This window comes from Felis catus, chromosome B1 (genome assembly GCF_018350175.1).
Source record: "Felis catus isolate Fca126 chromosome B1, F.catus_Fca126_mat1.0, whole genome shotgun sequence".
Classification (NCBI taxonomy): Eukaryota; Metazoa; Chordata; class Mammalia; order Carnivora; family Felidae; genus Felis; species Felis catus.
The window spans coordinates 48,807,431-48,825,674 of NC_058371.1; the positions used below are offsets into that span (position 1 = coordinate 48,807,431).

Here is an 18,244-nt window from a genome sequence, read left to right on the forward strand (position 1 = left end):
TTGCCCATTTTTAATATTTGCTTTCATGTTGAGTTGTATGACTTCTTTATATATTGTGGATATTAACCCCTTGTAAGATATATAATTTACAGATATTTTCTCCCATGGGTCATAAACTCATTCTATTTTATTTATTTATTTATTTATTTATTTATTTATTTATTTATTTTAAGTAGGCTTCATGCCCAGCATAGAGCCCAATGCAGGGCTTTAACCCATGACCCTGAGATCAAGACCTGAGCTGAGATCAGGAGTCAGATGCTTAACCAACTAAGCCACCCAGGTGCCCCCTGTAAACTCATTTTTAATCAATTAAAAAATAACTTCCTAGCTTAAAGACCTTGGCTAAGACCTACCTTGTGTTTCTTAGGCACTTCGTCACTGTTTTCCATGATATTCATGCCAAGCCCCCAGAACGGGGCAGAATGTATCAGCATGGGAGACTCGGTGTGACTGGCTTGTGTCAGAATTTCAAAGACAGAAACAATTCTTGGCTTATGTAACTCAAAGTAAGAAAATTCCAGAGAAGCCGCCAAACTGTCATCTTTTTTGCCATTTGAATAGATTGAGGAGATGGATATTTGGTCTTTGTCTCCATCACTTATCCTGGATTCAACTCTGAGAAGCAGGGGGCGTTTTAGACTGTGTCATCCTTCTTTGCCGTGTGTATTGAGTGAACTTGAATTAGTAGCACAAGAAAGTAATATCTGCAGATCAGAAGTCATTAAACACTCTCCCAGATATTCACACTATTTCAAAGAAGTGTTAAGTTACCACATGTAAGTTGTATATTAAGGACCTCACTCTGACTGATTAACAAGTATGGGAGGGGAAAAGGTCAAAAAAGCTTCAATGACCACTGAAACAGCAGCATTAATTTCCCTTGTCCACAAACGTTAGAAAAAATTAAGACTCAGCAATTACTGAACCAGGTGAGTCCTTCACACAAGAAGGAATAAGCAATAAACCATCCACCTTAATCACGGGATGGTGGCATTGCACATTAAATTAACTGATACTTTTTGCTGATGTTTATATTTTTCTCATGTCATTTTCTGTTTCTCCATAAAGGCAATTGGCAAAATTGATGTGACTGGCTTGGCGGGGATAGGGGAGAAAGCGTTCCATTCAAGGGCAGTAGCAAGAGGCAAAGAGAAAATGGTGTGTGATTCCAGGCTGGGAAATCTTCCAACAGAGGAGGGAAGGGAGCCCCTCGGGCAGTTCCAGGGCACAGCCCAGGTCCACCCACACCCCGCAGCACCTGGCTTCCAGGAGGTCTCAGCATAGAATGCGTTCTCCAAAAGGAGAGACCTTGGGTCTGACTGTGGGTGAGTGGGAAACAAGTTATTTATTTGGGGTGAACCTCCATGCTCGCCTCCCCTCCTTGCCATGGGCCTCCTTCCAGGGCTTTGGGACAGTGGCCAACCAGGTGCTTTCTCCACCACTCAGCCCCAAGGCCTCCAACCACTGTCTCCCTCACCAAGCCCTGCCCTTCCCAGCCAGGGAGTCTGAGGCTCTATGGGGAGGTCCCCCCAGGCTCCCTCCTCTCAGACAGTGGAGCCGGCGGCGTCGGAGGGCACAGGCCCTGCGTCTCCCATCAGGGACAGCCCAAGTGAACCGGGCTCAGAGGCAAGAGCCAGGCCTCACTCTTCTCTCGCGCGAAGGCCCCCGTGGAGATCCCAGCCTCAGGAGCTTGTAGACACCAGGCATTAATTTTCTCGGGCCGCCCTAACAAACTACCACGGACTGAGTGGCTTCAACAGCGGAGATTTATTTTCTCCCAGTTCTGGAGGCTGGAAGCCTGAGATCAAGCAGTCGTCGGCAGGGGTGGCTTCTCCTGAGGCTTCTCTCCTTGGCTTGCAGACAGCTGCCTTGTCCAGAGTCTTCTCATGGCCTCTCCTCTGTGTGCTCCTCTTATTAGGACACCGGTCATATTAGATCAGGGCCCATCCTGACGACCTCACTTTGGCTTCATGACCTCTTTAAAGGCCCTCTCTCCAGATACAGTCACATCCTGAGATGCTGGGGGCTAAGGCTTCAACATAGGAATTTGGGAGGAACACAGTTCGGCCTCTAACACAGCCCTTCCCCAAAGGATCAGTTCTGTGGCCCTGGGACTCCCCTCTCCATGACTGAGCTGCCGAGTCACCGTAAACAGTCACCTCCTGAGCCAGGCTTTCCCTGTAATGAGCACACGCTGCACTCCTACCTCATACTCGTACATTTGCATCTGGGGTGGGGGTACAATCACACACACACACACACACACACACACGCACTCCGTAGCTTGGCAGAAATCCTGCTCCAGGGGATACGGGTGTGCCTCTGACCCTCCCCCTTGCTAGGACTTTTCGGGCACATCTCTGACCCCAGCTCCGCTCCTTCAGCCTGCCCTTTCCTCCTCCCCTGCTTTCGCACCAGACACCAGCCCTTGGCTTGGAGAGATCTGACAGGCCGGGATTGTTTGTTGCACAAATGCGCTTGGGGCGCTGGCTCCGTGCCAGGCACCAGCTCAGGCTGGCGTGTCCGGAGAATCCTGCCACCAGCAAGCTCATGGCCGGGACAGATGCAAGAGCTTGCTGTCATCTCAAGCTCCCGTTGGGTCCCATGCTCCTCATAGATCTGCTCTCACCCTTATATCGACGCAGAGAATTCGGCAAAAGTGCCCCAACTTTATTGGGGAGGAAAATGAGGTTCCCAGAGGTTAATAGGCAGAGCCTGGAGGAGGAACCCATAAAGCCTGGGAAAGGCCTCGCTGGAAGAGTGCCTGAGCGGAGGGTCCCTCGTCTCCCTTCCCCACCCGGTGCTCCAGCCACCAGCCTCCCGTCCTGTCTCTATAGCAATGAGGGGATCGGTGTATTCATCCCCCAAGTCGGACAGATGAGCTAACACAGATCCTGACTGCACCTGCCCTGGGGTGCCACGTGTGTCCTCCTCCAAGGGGACACCAAGGCAGCCCCTGCATGAAGACCCCCACAGACCCTCCACGTCACAGCCTCTGCTGACCTATGGAATTAAGGATCCCGTTTGGAAGCTGTAGGGTCCTTTGGGTCCAGAATGCCCAGAGCTGGGGTCAGAGCTCAAGCAGCGTCCAGGGACAGAACAGCTGCCTCTTAAACTCCTCTCTTCCACCTCACTGCCTGAGAAGGGCCCCTGGGGCAGGGGGCAGGGGGCAGGGCCTGCGCTGCTATCTGGCTATCTGTCCGGGTGGAGCTTGTCGCAACACTGTTTACCCACCTTTGCCGCCCGAAGCCCCTCGGTATGCAGTAGATACAGAGTCAGCCCTGTGCTCGGAGGCCGCTGTGCTTTCCGCTCCGGACCGTCGCCCCACCTCGCCTCTGCACGCTGCTGCCCCGTGCTCTGTTCCCGGAGGGAGCCTCAGTCTGCCAAGGCCACCGACCCATCGCCGGAGCCATGGTAGGATCGCACGGCACAGCCCGTCAGCCCAGCAGGGCTGCGTTCAGGCTGGGCCCACGGGCCAGACGTGGGAGGACAGAATTAGGTCAAGTCTAGGGCCTGGGGGAGGCCATGGGGACCCTCTTGCATTGGACTTGAGGCTCTAGGGGCGGCACTGGGGTCTTGGGGAAAGCATGGAAGAGACAGAGGCCTGGGTCGGACTCTAGTGTCTTCATTTGATTGCTGTGTGTGTTTGGGGAAGTTACCTCACCTCTCTGGGCTGCAGTTTCTGCTCCTGAAAATGGGAGTAGTATTACCAATTTTGTGGCATTATTGTAAGGTCTAAATAAGGTACCACGTGTACGGATCTTGTACAGTGCTCGGGACACAGCTCATATCCAGCACGTGGGAGTCTTATCCCCAGAGCTCCCTGCTTTGGTTTAGAGGCCAGAAAGGCTGCAGTGGAGTCCCCCAGACTTGGCCCTTCTTGGTGGGAGAAGCCTCATAGGAGAGCTGAAGGCCAGCTCCAAGTCCTTCTTGGGCCACCAGGCCCACTCGCGCAACCCCTTCCCCAGTGTCCCTGCTGGACCGGAGTACGCCTTCTGCTGGGTCCCTCAGAGAGGTGCCCGGGACGGAATGGGGGGAGGGGCAGGGGCCCTGAGTCCTGCTTTTTCGGGCTCCACCCCCAGCCCCATCGTTTCTGCTAAGAATGGACAGCGTCCTCTGTGTGCTCTGCCCACGTGGCCATGAGGGGTCAAGGGAGAGAACAAACAGGAAGTCCCGCAGCTTCAGAGCCTCCGACGTCTGTTTAATCTTCCCACCGGCCCCTGGCTCAGCGCCCCGGCCCCGGCCTCCCATCCTGCATTGGCGGGAGCCCCGGACGGCCGTCGGGAAAGTACGCGGCCACATGTCTGTGATGACCCAGCTCTTCTCCTGTCGCAGGTCCATGGGTACAAAGGAGTCAAGTTCCAAAACTGGGCGAGGACCTACGGCTGTTGCCCAGAAATGTACTACCAGCCCACGTCCGTGGAGGAGGTCAGAGAGGTGAGTGTCCCCGCCCCAGACAGGAAGTTGGGTCGCCCTGCCCCCACCCCCACCCCCACCTCAGAGCTGCCGGCCAGGAGACAGCTCCATGAAGCCTGAAAATTTCCGGGCTCCTGGCCCCCACTCCCCTGCTACAGCTCCACGTTACCCCTTCCCGTGCCACCAATGGCTGCCAGCATTTCATTTCCAGCTCAGATCTCTTCTCTGGCCGCAGACTCGCATGTGACTTCTCTCGTTGTGTGTCTCAAGGTCATCACAGGCTTAGGTGCCCCAGACTACATTTCCAGTGCTTTGAGTCTCTTGTGTTGTTGACTCCACCCTCTTCTACCCCTGTCTCTGCATGGGGCACCTGGGAAGCCAGGAAGTGGGTCACTGTCTTTTCTTTACCCTTATCCGCAGTCAGCAAGTCTTGCCCCAGAAGCTTCCAGAACCCATCCCCTTCTCTTAAGCACCATTGCCAATCTCCATGCCCACTCCGCCATCCCTTCCTCACTCACCATGACCTGCGGCGGCCATGGCCCCGGTCTCCCTGCCTCAATTCTCACGTCCTTTGAATGCACTTTCCACCTCAGCAGAAGTAATTTTCTTAAAATGTAAGTTGGACTGGGCTACTCTCTGCTTAAATCCCTTCACAGGCTCACTGTTTAATGTTTATTTATTTATTTTTGAGAGAGAGGAAGAACACAAGTGGGGGAGGGGCAGAGAGAAAGGGACACACAGAATCCGAAGCAGACTTCAGGCTCTGAGCTGTCGGTCCAGGGCCTGAAGCAGGGCTCGAACCCATGAACCCTGAGCTCATGATCTGAGCCAAAGCCGATGCTTAACCAACTGAGCCACCCAGGCGCCCCCACAGGCTCTCTATTATTTGTGGAGTAAAAGCCTAACTTGACTCCCCAAGGCCACGCATCACCTGGCCTTGGTTCATTCTTTGTTCATAAGACAAACCGAACTTTTTCCTACCCCAGGGCCTTTGCACTTGCTGTTCCCACTGCCAGAATGCCTATCCCTTCACTTTTCACATGACTAACTCCTTTTCCTCCTTGAGGGCTCAGGGTAAACTTCAGCTCCTCAGTGGATTCCCAGACCACCTCACCACTGTCCCCAGCGGTCTCTGTCTCAGCTCCTTGTTTCTTTCCTTCATTGCATATTCCTAACTTGCAATTACTTTGTCGACTTGAACGTGTTCATGCTTCTGGCTCTCCTTCTCATAAGGATGTACGACCATGCTTGGCTTGTTTCCCATTGTATCCTCAGCACCTGGCACTGTCCCTGGCCACAGAAAGCACTTGAATCACTGTTGAATGAATAAATGAATGAATGGACAAGACCCAAAGCATAGAGACCCTTAAAGGCTTGCACCTCAGTCAAGCATGCATGCAACTAGCTCCAGAGAATACAGGTGCCGCTCCACCAGCGCCAGTAGGGTACCGGGGAGGGAGGAGTTCACTCTGCGTGCGTGTGTGTGCGAGTATGTGCATGGGCGTGTGTGTGGGAGCGCACTCGGAGAACAGCAGTCTGGACGATACAGTCCCCGTGAAGTGACCCTAAGTCAGAACGCTGTGCTGCGTATCTATTCTCTCTTCAATTCCATGCTCTCCTGAGACATGGTGATTATTATCTCCATTTCACAGATGGATAGACTGAGGCTACCAGAGGTTTTGTCATTTGCCCATATTAATAAACGTCAGAGCCAGGAGTCCCACAGGGATTGTCTGATTCAAAGCCTCCAGCTTCTCACGCAGGGGAAGAGCACTGAGCAAGAGAAAGTGAGGAGCACCGGGGAGCCATCAGAAGCGGCAGAGACAGGGACCCAAGTGCCTGGAGGGAATGAGTGGGCGGAGGGCAGAAGAGGGAGGCTGGGAAGGCAGGATTAGAGGACCTTGAATGCCAAGGCAACTGGCTTTCCTCCGAGCTGAGGGAAATGTTGGAGGTATGCTGATATGGCCATAAATCAAGGCCGTTCTAAGCTGTGCTGGCCCACACAACTGTGAATTCCCAACAGGCTGAGGCCGCTGCAGGCTGACATTTCCCCGGAGGGCTAGTAGGGTCAGGTGAAAATAAAAATTGGTGGTGTGGCCCAGGGGGCTCACAGAAGATGGTGTTAAACAGATTACTGTAGAGCCTGTAGTCTTAAACACGCCATGTACGCGGTGGGTGGAGAAAGGAGCTAGGGAGGACAGAACCCTTCCCAGTCTCACTTGCTCATGGAACCCCTTGTGGTACACGCTGTGAGTAAGGCCAGTGTTCCGGGTAGCAGATGTGAGGTTTTGGAGCAGGGATGTGAGGGTAAAAGGGAATGGATTCATGTAAGTGATACCATGCATTTGTTAATTAATTTATTCATTCTGTGATCACTAGAGACGAGGGCTGGGCCCGGGAGAGACACACTTACAAAGTCAGAGGAAGCCACTTTCACCCCAGCAGCCTTCATTCCAGCCTAGGAGGCCGCTGAGCCCGTGTAGGCCAGGATGAGGAGCTGGGACCTTACTCTGAAGGCACTGGGGCGCCCTCAGAAGGCTTCGTGCTGGCAAAGGGTGTGATCGGGTGTGCCCACCGAGGAGCTCCCAGCCGCAGCAGGGAAGGGGCATGGGAGTCCCACCTTAGCATGACTCCGCTCTGCATGCCGCTCACTTCCTGGCTCTTCACCCTGGCTCTCTTTCCGGGACTGGACCGCACAGCGGCCTCCAGCCGGGCAGGTGCCTTGGCAGCCTGGGTGGCCCACCCCCTGTAGGCCCTGCCAGGTCTCTGGCCCCCGGCTGACTCCAGCATTGCCTCGGCAGGTGCTGGCCCTGGCCAGGCAGCAGAACAAGCGGGTGAAGGTGGTGGGAGGTGGCCACTCACCCTCGGACATCGCCTGCACCGATGGCTTCATGATCCACATGGGCAAGATGAACCGGGTTCTGCAGGTACTCAGAGCCCTCGGCTTCCCCCAGCCTCAGCCTCCCTCGCAGACCTTGGGCGGAAACTCCTTAGCCTCTGCCCCCAGACCCGATCCCCTCCCTGCCCCTGAGTCCAAAGTGACACCCCAATTTCTGACCTGCCCACGATCACCCCTCCCCGGAGCCCTCCCTGGGCTTGCTCAGGCTTCTTGGCAGCTGTATGCGCCTCCTTGTGGCCACAGAGAGAATGTTCGTCTCCTTCCTCCTGCCAGTGCCTCCTCTCTGCTTCTCTAGAACAAAAATGGCAAATCAGATCCCCAAAGGTGGACTCACAGTCCCAGATCGGAAGGATTTACATCCAGCTAGTTTTACACATGGGGAAACAAGATCAGAGAGGGCAAGTGACTTGCCTAGGGTTACACAGCCAATCAGTAGCAGACCTGGGCACAAACTCGGGGGTCTGACACCAGCGCTGTGCTGGGATGCTGTCCATGCATTTCGGCCAACACTTGTCAGGCACCTGCCAGGAAGTGGAGGCCAGACAGGGCCTTCTCTCCTGACAGGGCCGGCTCCCCTGAGCTGTAGTTTTTGCCAAATAACCTCCGCCCCCCGCCCCCCGCCAACCCCCAGCCCTGCTGGCTGAAGTTCTAGGTTTCTCTCTATTATTTATTTCTTTGCTCAGGCTGACAGTCTCCACCCCATAGAAAATGTTCTGGTCAAGATGTCAGTCATGGCAGTAATGAACTCTGATTGCTAATTAGTGAGGATTGGGCTCCAACAATTGATTTTGCCCAGCTCTGTGCTCAGGGTCAGTCGAGTGAGCTTGGGATTTGGAGTCCCACAGATGTAAATTCTCCTCTCAGTGCCGCCGATGCTTGTGTGACCTTGGGTGAGCAACTTAAAGTCCCTGAACTTCAGTCTCCTCCCTGGGAAAGCAGAGTCTGCTCCCACTTCCCTGGGCTGCCAGGGGTCTTCTAGAACCCTTCTTGTGCGTGGCAGGGAACTTCTGTCCCCTTCCAGTCCTCAGTCTTTGCCTAAGACCTCCCCGGTGAGAATAAGTGGAGAATTGGGACTCCATCTGGTAGAATCAAGCCCTTGTAGGAATAGGCCCTCCTTAGTTGGTGGTTGTGCACGACCATCCAGGAATCCTACCTTCTGGTCCAGGTGGGGCGGGGTTGGGAGTAGGGGGAGTTATGGCAGTGACCTTGAGTGACCCCTTCTCTTCCCTGCTCTTTATTTCCTCCCCTGTGGGAAGAAGGGGTTACACAGAATACACTGGTCCCCCCATTATCTGTGGTTTCTTTTTCCGCGGTTTCAGAGGTCAACCACCCTCTGAAAGCAGATGATCTGCCTTTTGACATATTATCAGAAGGCCAACAGTCACCTAATCCTAGGTCACAATTCCTAAGCCCTTTATCTCACTTAATCTCATCATCACGTAGGCATTGTATCATCTCACATCCTTACAAGACACAAAAGGCTGAGGACAGTACAAGAAGGTATTTTAAGAGAGACAGAAGCCACATTCACGTAACTTTTATTAAATATATTGTCATAATTGTTCTATTTTATCTTTAGTTATTGTTGTTACTCTCTTACTGTGCATAATTTATAAATTGAACTTTATCATAGGTAAACATATGGGGAAAATATGGTACATGTAAAGTTCAGTGTTAGATGTGGCTTCAGTCATCCACTGGGGGTCTTGGAACGCATTATCCCCTGTAGATAAGGGGGGATGACTGTATTCCCACAGCCCCAGCACTCCAGGGCTCTGCCCACACCCCCTTCAGCTGCCTGCAGCAAGAGGTCAGCTTGAGCTGACCACAGGCTGGGACAGACATGCTCATCTTCACGGGAATGTGGTTGCTGGGTGAGGGTTGGGCGATAGCCTGGCTCATCCCAGCCTGTGCTGGTCTCTTGCAGGTGGACACAGAGAAGAAGCAGGTGACTGTGGAGGCCGGCATTCTCCTGTCTGACCTGCACCCACAGCTGGGCAAGCATGGCCTGGCCTTGTCCAAGTAAGAACGGCTCTTCCATTCCTGGGGGGCCAACACTGCCCACCACCCCTTGCCCTGGCCTTGGCCGGACACTCAAGGATCTGGCAGGAGAGAGAGAAACACTTCCCAGGGCGCATCCTCTTCCTCTGGACCCCTGTTTCTCCCCCAGGGGGTATCTGTCTCCTCATCCCCCGTGAGTTCAGGGACTCATGTGAGAATAGAAAGAAACAAGCCAGAGATGGGCCAAGCATTAAGCAACAGTCTTGTAAAGGGGCAGGAAAACCATGGATTAAATTTTTTTTTGGCGGGGGGGGGGGGAGGGGAGAGCAAAAAAAGTGAATTTATTAAAGCACGGGGCCAGGATGTGTGGGCAGAAAGAGCTGCTTTTTTTTTTTTTTTTAAGTTTATTTATTTATTTTGAGAGAAAGACAGCACGAGCGGGGAAGGGGCAGTGAGAGAGGGAGAGAGAGAGAATCCTAAGCAGGCTCCACACTGTCAATGTAGAGCTCCATGCAGGACTCGAACTGATGAACCATGAGATCATGACCTGAGCCCAAACCAAGAGTCGACGCTTAACTGACTGAGGCACCCAGGTGCCCCTGGATTAAATTTTTCTTAAAACTTGCAACGAACAACAGTATGGACCCAGACAGAAAAATGTGCAAAATAAGCGTGGAGGAATAGGAGGGCATGCTGACTTCCTGGGGCACCTCCCTGTGGCTGCACTCCTCTCTCCGTCCGGACGAGGAGTCGGCGATGGCTCAGGTTTAAGATCACGGGCTTTGCATTGAAACAGGTGGCAAACAAAGCCAAAGGATTGAATGTCTAAGTGTAGCACTTCAACCATTGGAAAAAGGTGACTGTATTTTGGATATCGGGTAGCACTTTCTTTGCAACAGCACGCATGGAAGCCTGTGGTTTGTCTTGGGGCGGGGGTGGGGGGATGATCCGTTTGCCTTAGCTCTCTTATCACAGGCCCTGAGGCATCGCTACACCTCTTTTACTCCGGAAACCATCCTGTTCCTGCTTCTCCAAAGATCAGGGCAACTCAAACATTTATGGAGCGTCTAGCATGTGCAGGTCTTGCTCAGGCCCTGAAGAGGCAAAGATGAACAAAACCCAGATCCCGCTTGCAAGGAGCTGCTGGCGAGGGGCACACAGACACACAAAGGGTTAAGCATAATGCAGGGCGATAGGTGCAGTGTCAGAGAGGTGTTTGGGACACTTCAGGGCTCTCAGGGGGCCCTGGGTTCAGCCTCGGCAGGCAGAGGACGCTGTGAGGGATGGGAATCAGCAAGCTTGTAGGAGGGGCCCCTGGACTGAGTCCTGAACGATGATCAGGAAGAAACCAGAAAGAAAGAGGAGAGAAGGGACTCGGGCAGAGGGAACGTTGTGAGCAGGAGCGGGAGGGGCGCCTGGGTGGCTCAGCCGGTTAAGGGTCTGACTCTTGATTTCGGCTCAGGTCACGATCTCACAGTTTGTGAGTTCAAGGCCCACATCGGGCTCTGCGCTGACAATGCAGAGCCTGCTTGGGATTCTCTCTCTCTCCCTCTCTCTCTGCCCCTCCCCTGCTCTCTCTGTCTCTGTCTCTCTCTCAAAATAAATAAAGTTTAAAAAAAAAAAGAAAGAAAGAAAACAGGTAGCACTTAAAGAGAGAGAAGTCCAAAAGGGGGAGAGTGTGGGGGGGCGTGCAGGGACCTATGAGCAGATGGTGGGACAGAATCTGTGACAAGGACCACAGGAAGAGACATGGTCTATCAACTATGGGCTTTAGCTTCTGGACTCTGAAGCATCTCTGCGCCCTGCTTATAATATGTCCCTGTCCTCCCTGGGGACCCAGTCCTCCTCCAGTACTGCCCGCATGGGCCCTTCTGCCACTCAGGAGTCAGGATGTCCTATCCTGCGTGCCTCAGGGGAGCCTAGGTCGACAGCTGTAAGGGTGCTGTGGGAACTTCAGGAGTGTCTGTGGCTGGGGGGTGAAGGGAAGCCCCACACTATCAGGCTGCACGCTGGGTGCTCGACAGATGAGGAATATAACCCTTTTACAGATGAAGAAACCGGGGTCTGAGGCAAAGTGGCTTACATAGCCGGAAGGCTCTGGAATGTTCCACTGTGTGGTGAACCAGAGGAGGCAGGACAGCAGCAAGGTGGAGACCCCAGCTCTAGAAGCAGGTGGCCTGGGCGCACATCTTGCTTCAAGTTCCTTGACCCGTCTGGGCCTCAGTGTTCTCATCAAGAAAATGGGTCTTAAAGCAGGGTGCTCAGAGGACTGGATGAGTGAAAGATGCCCCACATAAGGAGCTCACTAAATGTCAGTTCTTGTTCACCTGGCTTTGTCATCTGGCTCCACAGATTCTGGAGGTGATCTTTCCCCTTGGCTTGTTATCTTCAGCCCCTCAGAGGTCAGAGTCTAATTCTTCCTTCCTTGACCCTTCTCCCTGAGGGCCTTTTATCCAGTTTATTTCTCTTAACACGGGGGTCACGAGCCTGTTTCCGAACTGCTTTTTTGTCTGGTAAAGTTCATGGGGAAGAGAAGACACATTGCAATTCGATTAACCACCCCCTTGCTGGGCATTGTTCTCAGTTTTTCACTGTTCTACCTAATGCTGTGATGAACATCTTCGAGCTATGCCTTTCCACACATTGGAAGATGTCCCTAGGGCAGGATTCTATGGTCCTCTTTAAGATTCTGGTATTTTCAGAAGTAACCCAACTAATGTGGACAAAGAGACAAGACTAGACACAAAGGTGGTGGAGGTGGGTGGGTACGGGTAGGCTGGAAAGGGTTTTTTTGTGTTTTTGTTTTTTTGGGTTTTTTTGTCCTCTTCCCGATCTGGCAGGACAGCCCCCAGGTCTCATCCACAGGAAGGTCTGAGACTAGACTTTCTAATCATTAACAGCAGGTGTCCTCCAGCGTCTTTGGGAGGCAGGGCCCAGCCTGCCTCAGGGGCCCCAGGTCTGTGCTGAGAGCCAGGGCGTGTCAAATCCTCAGTCTCCCATTTTGTGTCTGCGACAGGGTGGGCACATTGCTTTACCTTGCAGAGCCCAGGTCTTCAGTATAAACTGAGGGGGGCTGGGCTATTGTGAAGATATATCGTGCAGCATACAACGCACCCACCGCCGGGGCACCCAGGGGGCCCTCAGTAAACATCAGTTGCCTTCTCCTTTAAGCTAGGGCTGGGATGTCTCAGAGAACACTCCTAAGAATTAGTAAGAGTTTTGAACTCCTGAGCCACTCTTTTTCCTTCACCCCGAGATCTGGGCACATCTTTCTAATTCCTGCCCCCAGAGCACAGGTCTCCAGAGCGGTCCTGCTCCCCTTCAGGACCCTGGTCCTTCCTGTGCATGCACAGTTCTGGTATTATTCCTTCCAAGGCCCAGAAGTCTGGGCTGAGAGATGTGGGTTTATCATGGGGGCCCCGAGGAGCCCCTGACTCTTTTCTTTCTTTCTTTGTTTCTTTCTTTGTTTCTTTCTTTTTTTTTTTTTAATGTTTTATTTATTTTTGAGACAGACAGAGCATGAACGGGGGAGGGTCAGAGAGAGGGAGACACAGAATCTGAAACAGGCTCCAGGCTCTGAGCTGTCAGCACAGAGCCCGACGCGGGGCTCGAACTCACAGACCGCGAGATCATGACCTGAGCTGAAGTCGGACACTCAACCGACTGAGCCACCCGGGCGCCCCGTCTTTCTTTCTTTTTTAATGTTTATTTATTTACTGTTGAAAGAAAGAGATAGAGAGCGAGCAGGGGAGGGGCAGAGAGAGAGGGAGACAGAATCCCAAGCAGGTTCCGCACTGTCAGCACAGAGCCCAAAGTGGGGCTTGAACTCATGACCTGAGCTGAAATCAAGAGTCCGGAGGCTTTAACTGACTGAGCCACCCAGACGCCCCCCCCCCCCCCTCCACCACTGACAGTTTCTGAGCCTGGAGGTGATACAGTCTCCTCCCCCTCCTTTCCTGACGGCTCAGGGACGCTCACACCTTCCTGGGACAGCTGTGTGAGCTGTTTGAACCAGCTCACTCCCTCAGGGACTTCGCAGGCCTTGACAGTCTGGGTCTAGAGAGGTGTTAGCAGGTGCATTTGGGCCTTTGGTTGGTGAAGATCTTGTTGGCAGATGGGGACAGAGGAAGGGGATGTTCTATGCTGCGGAAACCCCAGAGCCAGGCAGGCAGAGCTGAGTGAGCCACGCCCCTACCAGTTTCTCTAATAGGTCACTGTGATGAGAAAACTGAGGCTCAGAGAAGAAAGGCCAACAAGTCAGACAAGCTAAGTCATGGTATATTCGGAGCGAGAACCTGGGCAAGAGATGCATCTATTCTTCTGCTCTGAGGAGCGTCGCACTGCAACCCAGTGGAGGGGGTGGGAATTGTCTCAGGGGAGCCTGACTGGTCCCTTGTGTCCCTTTTGCCCCTCCTGTTGAGCCCAGCCTAGGAGCTGTGTCAGACGTGACTGCAGGAGGCGTCATTGGGTCCGGAACGCACAACACAGGGATCAAACATGGCATCCTACCCACCCTGGTGAGTCCCCTGCTTCTCTGCTCCACTGACTGCCGGGGACAGGGACGGGGGTGGGGGGGGAGATGGGGGATGGGATGGGGCCTCTTCACCGAAGCTCCTGGGAAATCAAGGGCTTCGTGGGCAGTGTTGGCTCTGCATCTTGTAAGCCTCAGAGCCACCCCAGCTCTCCCCCTCTGACAGATTTGGCAGGTGCCCTCCAGCCACAGTATCTCCTCTAAATCTCATTCATCCCCCACAGACACAAGTGATGAAGGAGGCACAATGCATGTTGAGGCACCCCTGCCTCTCAGGAGCCTCCTGGCCACCCTGTGGAAAAGGGCAAGCAGGGCAAGAGGTTCCATCCTCCCTGAAAGGTCTGAGCCAGGAGCCAGACAGGGCAAGAGGTCTTTCCAGGTTAGCAAGTCAGGAGGGGCCAGGACAGGGACCGAGGCCACCTGGGGTAGGGTCCAGCACATGTGGGCCTGGATCTGTACCTGACCTTCACTGAAAAGCAGGGTTTAAAAAAAAAAAAAGTTTTATTTGTTTTATTTGTTTTTGAGAAAGACAGAGACAGAGTGCGAGCAGGGGAGGGGCAAAGAGAGAGGGAGTCACAGAATCTGAAGCAGGTACCAGGCTCTGAGCTGTCAGCACCGAGCCCGATGCGGGGCTCGAACTCACAGACCGCGAGATCATGACCTGAGCCGAAGTCGGATTCTTAACCGACAGAGCCACCCAGTCGCCCCTGAAAAGCAGTGTTTAAACTTTACAAGAATCTGGTTTGGGAAACTGGTTATGAATACAGATTGTCGACTCAGCTCTGCGTTCAAAACCTGCCTCCAGTATGTGCTCGGTATGTGCAGGGAGGCAAGCTCTTTGCTCCTCTGGACATCCCTGTTTTCATCTGTAATCTGGAGAGAATAATCCTCAACCCAGGAGGAGGATATGAGATAGCAGAAGTTAAATACATGGCCGAGCCAAGGACAGTTCATGATTTGTGTCAGAAGCCGCCGTTTGGAGGACAAACTTTTTTAACTTTCAGTATTTAGAGGGACTTCCTAAGTGTAAGGTGTAGAGGGACTTCCTTACACCTGCAAGGGCTCATCTGCCCCAGGGACCATGGGGCCTCTGGCCACTGGAGCATTATGGCTAAACACTGGGGCTTGGATTTTGTATCCCAGTCTACCACTACTGTCTGTGTGACCTGGGTGAAGTCTCTGTCTCAGGCTACCTCAGTTTGCTCACCTGGAAAATGGGGATGGTCACAACAGCAATGCATCTGGGGTGCTTAGCAGAGGGTACACAGTTAGTGCTCAATAAATGTCAGTGGTGGGTTTTGCCTGTAGGGCAGGGCTCTTTCTGGAGCTCACCCTCTGTGTTATAAAAGAAATTTCAGCATGGCTGGGGGTTGGACCACACAGATCGCTTAAGTCAGCTGGCCAGGTGTATGGCTCTCTCCTGTACGACGTGCTGAGGTCGACGGACACCCCAGCAAGCACTGTCTGAATGTGACTTCTGGGAGCTGGGTCCCCTGTGCTCCAGTCTCGGAGCAGCTCTGAGATCAGAAGAAAACAGCCCAAAGCAATTTCTAAGAGATTCACTTTGCTTTGTGTTTGTTTTCTCCAACACCGCGAGGGAAACCTAGTTCATGCTTTTCCTTAAAACATCACTTGGCTTTCTCATCACCGTTGTGCACTGTTTCTGGTTGCTTTTTTCCTTCTCTGCTCCCTCTTTCTACCACAAGAGCCCCAGAGACTCCCCAGGCAGGATAGGGGCATCCGGAGGGAAGGGCGTGAGCCAGGGAAGGGGAAACACTGAGCGCCCTGTGGTAATCATGCTGCTCTCTTCCCATCGGTAAGAGCTGCTGCAGCAAAGCGTGCTGGGTTTTGTGGGACTCGATTCCCAGGTGCTTGGAGCCTTCCGTGGACATGCCATGACCTCCCTTCCCTGAAAGCTGGGTTCCATGCCCAGGAGAGCCCAGTGGTAACGGGGCGTGACAGGCAGCACAACAGCCAACCCCCACCCCCGCCCCAGATTAGGCCACAGTCGTGGTCTGCTATCCAGGGCTGATGGCAGTTTCTAAAAAATGGTCAGCACAGTTTGGAATAATTCTTAGTGGCCACAAATCAAGATGCGCGTGAGATTTACTGGCTCCTTCTCTTGGGAAGCTCAGCTGAGCAGGACCAGCCCCAGGAAGAGCAGCGGGAGAATGCTGCTGTTTTTTTTTTTATGCATTATGCCGATGGCAGGGGTCGGGGGAGGGGATTGACATCTTTAATGTCCACTGTATACCAGACGCTCGGCTGGAAACTTCACACACTGTCTCTGAGATAGTTACTTCCCTCATTTTACAGGTAAGGAAACAGAGGGTGAATCACACGCCCAGGGTCACACAGCTGGTAAAGCGGTGCCTGCCTTTGTTTGATGCTGGACCCTGCTGAGGGGTGTCACTAGCCAGTTGTCATTTACGGCTCTGGGTCTTAGACAAAATCTGGTTTTTATAGAAATCATTCTGACGTCCTCACGCCTACGGATGGCCATCGCGCCCCATTTCTGCCAATTTCTCCCCTCTGGCCACGGTCTCTGCTAATTAGAATTAGTTCGGCTTTCTCTGTTCTCTCACCCCGAGCCACACATGTCGAAAGCAATTTCCACTCAAATTAGCAGGTAGCAGAGTGTGGAGAAGTACTTACACAGCAATGAAAGAGGGTTCCTTTGGAAATGGGGCCAAGGGTGAGAGACTGGAGTTAATCATCCGTTTCTGGCTGAGTATCCCACCCTTTGCAGAAACTGACGTTTTTGACTGTGGCCAAGAATCTAGTTCCTGAGGTGAGTGGGTCCCCGAAAGAGAGGATGAACTCTCAGCTCGGCTGAGATGGTGCCCGAGAGGAGCAACAGGCAGAGAGAGGCTGCAAGGGCCCCTGGCCCCTGGGCTGTGCTCGGACAGCGGGGACAGCCCTAGCCCAGATGCACACATATCCTCCCTTCCTTTGCAAGGCACCTTTTTTTAATGGCTCTTAACGTCTTCTTCTTCTTCTTTTTTTTAATGTTTATTTTGAGAGAGAGAGAGTGTGAGCAGGGGAGGGGCAGAGAGAAGGAGACAGAGAATCCCAAGCAGACTCCACACTGTCAGCACAGAGCCCAAAGCGGGGCTCGAACTCACAAAACGCGGGCTGAAAGCAAGAGTCCGGCACTTAACCGACTGAGGCACCCAGGTGCCCTGCGAGGCACCGTTAACCAGCACCTCACGGCTCACTGGGGCCCTGTCTCACCTTTGATGTCCTCTGCACAGAGGGGAGCCTTGCTGCATCCCCACAGCAAACAGGCAAGGCAGTGGTGAGTTCCCGTGGAATCTCATGGAATGGATGCCCCTCCCTGCTGAGGGCCGATGCTGCCCAGACCTAGCCTTCCTTTCCCCAGTCCCCTGTGGCCAGGTGGCATTGGCCTTCAGGGGATAGGTGATACCTGGCCTCACTTCCAAGGACAAACAGGGAAGGGAGGGCCTCACCCGAAGTCTCCAGGAAATACCCACCCAGATTCTGAAGTGTGACTCTTCTCCCACTGCCAGGTGGTGGCTCTGACCCTGCTGACGGCTGATGGGACCATTCTTGAATGCTCCGAGTCCAGCAATGCGGAGGTGTTCCAGGCCGCGCGGGTGCACCTGGGCTGCCTGGGAGTCGTCCTCACCATCACCCTGCAGTGTGTGCCTCAGTTCCACTTGCAGGAGATCTCCTTCCCCTCAACCCTGGACGAGGTACTGCTTTCTTGTTTGCCACCGCTCAACCTCAGGAAATAAATGGAGGATGCGGACAGGTGGGCCGTGTTCCAGTGATGACCCCCTGTGGCTCTGCAGGCCCCCTGAATGGAGGAGTGGGCTGACCTTGCCAGCTCTTCCTTGGCCCAAGGATACTGTGGCCAGAACCCTTTCTGAGCAGATCCGTGAAGCTCAGAGGAACTGCAAGGGGGTGACAGAGGTACGGGCGAGAAAGGAGGTTAGAGAATTGCCACAGGAGATAGGGTGCTGACTGCCCCTGGGAAGGCATTGACTCTCAAATACACTGAGCCATGAAATGTGCCCAGGATTCCCTTTATAATGGCTTCTTCACAGCAAAGTGGGTGGGCTAACTTTCAGTCTGGCTGGGTGCCTAAGGTCACATGCAGGGGATGTGGATCTAGATGATGGAGGGCAGAAAGAATGGCTTCTGATTGGTAGCAATGTTTTGTAAATGCATGAAAAGCATGCTTGGTTGGCTAGCTGGATGTCTGGATTGGACGGATGCATGGATGGATGGATGCATGGATGGGTGGAAGGATGGATGGATGGACGGATGGATGGACAGACAGATGGATGGGTGGACGGATGGATGGACAGGTGTATGGATGGATAGATGGACGGATGGATGGATGGATGGATGGATGGATGGATGGATGG

At 53.4% G+C, this 18,244-nt stretch overlaps 1 protein-coding gene across 1 annotated transcript in view; it reads left to right on the forward strand.

Moving 5' to 3' along the window:
- The first annotated feature begins 2,857 nt into the window (after positions 1 to 2,857).
- Positions 2,858 to 18,244, forward strand: part of LOC101092602 (L-gulonolactone oxidase) — a 33,755-nt gene continuing 18,368 nt past the window's right edge. The window contains exons 1-6 of the mRNA XM_019828593.2: positions 2,858 to 3,417; positions 4,339 to 4,440; positions 7,221 to 7,346; positions 9,246 to 9,340; positions 13,746 to 13,836; positions 17,381 to 17,566. Of these exons, the coding sequence (XP_019684152.1) occupies positions 3,415 to 3,417; positions 4,339 to 4,440; positions 7,221 to 7,346; positions 9,246 to 9,340; positions 13,746 to 13,836; positions 17,381 to 17,566 (603 nt within the window). The 5' untranslated portion in view covers positions 2,858 to 3,414. The remainder of the gene's footprint in view (positions 3,418 to 4,338; positions 4,441 to 7,220; positions 7,347 to 9,245; positions 9,341 to 13,745; positions 13,837 to 17,380; positions 17,567 to 18,244) is intronic.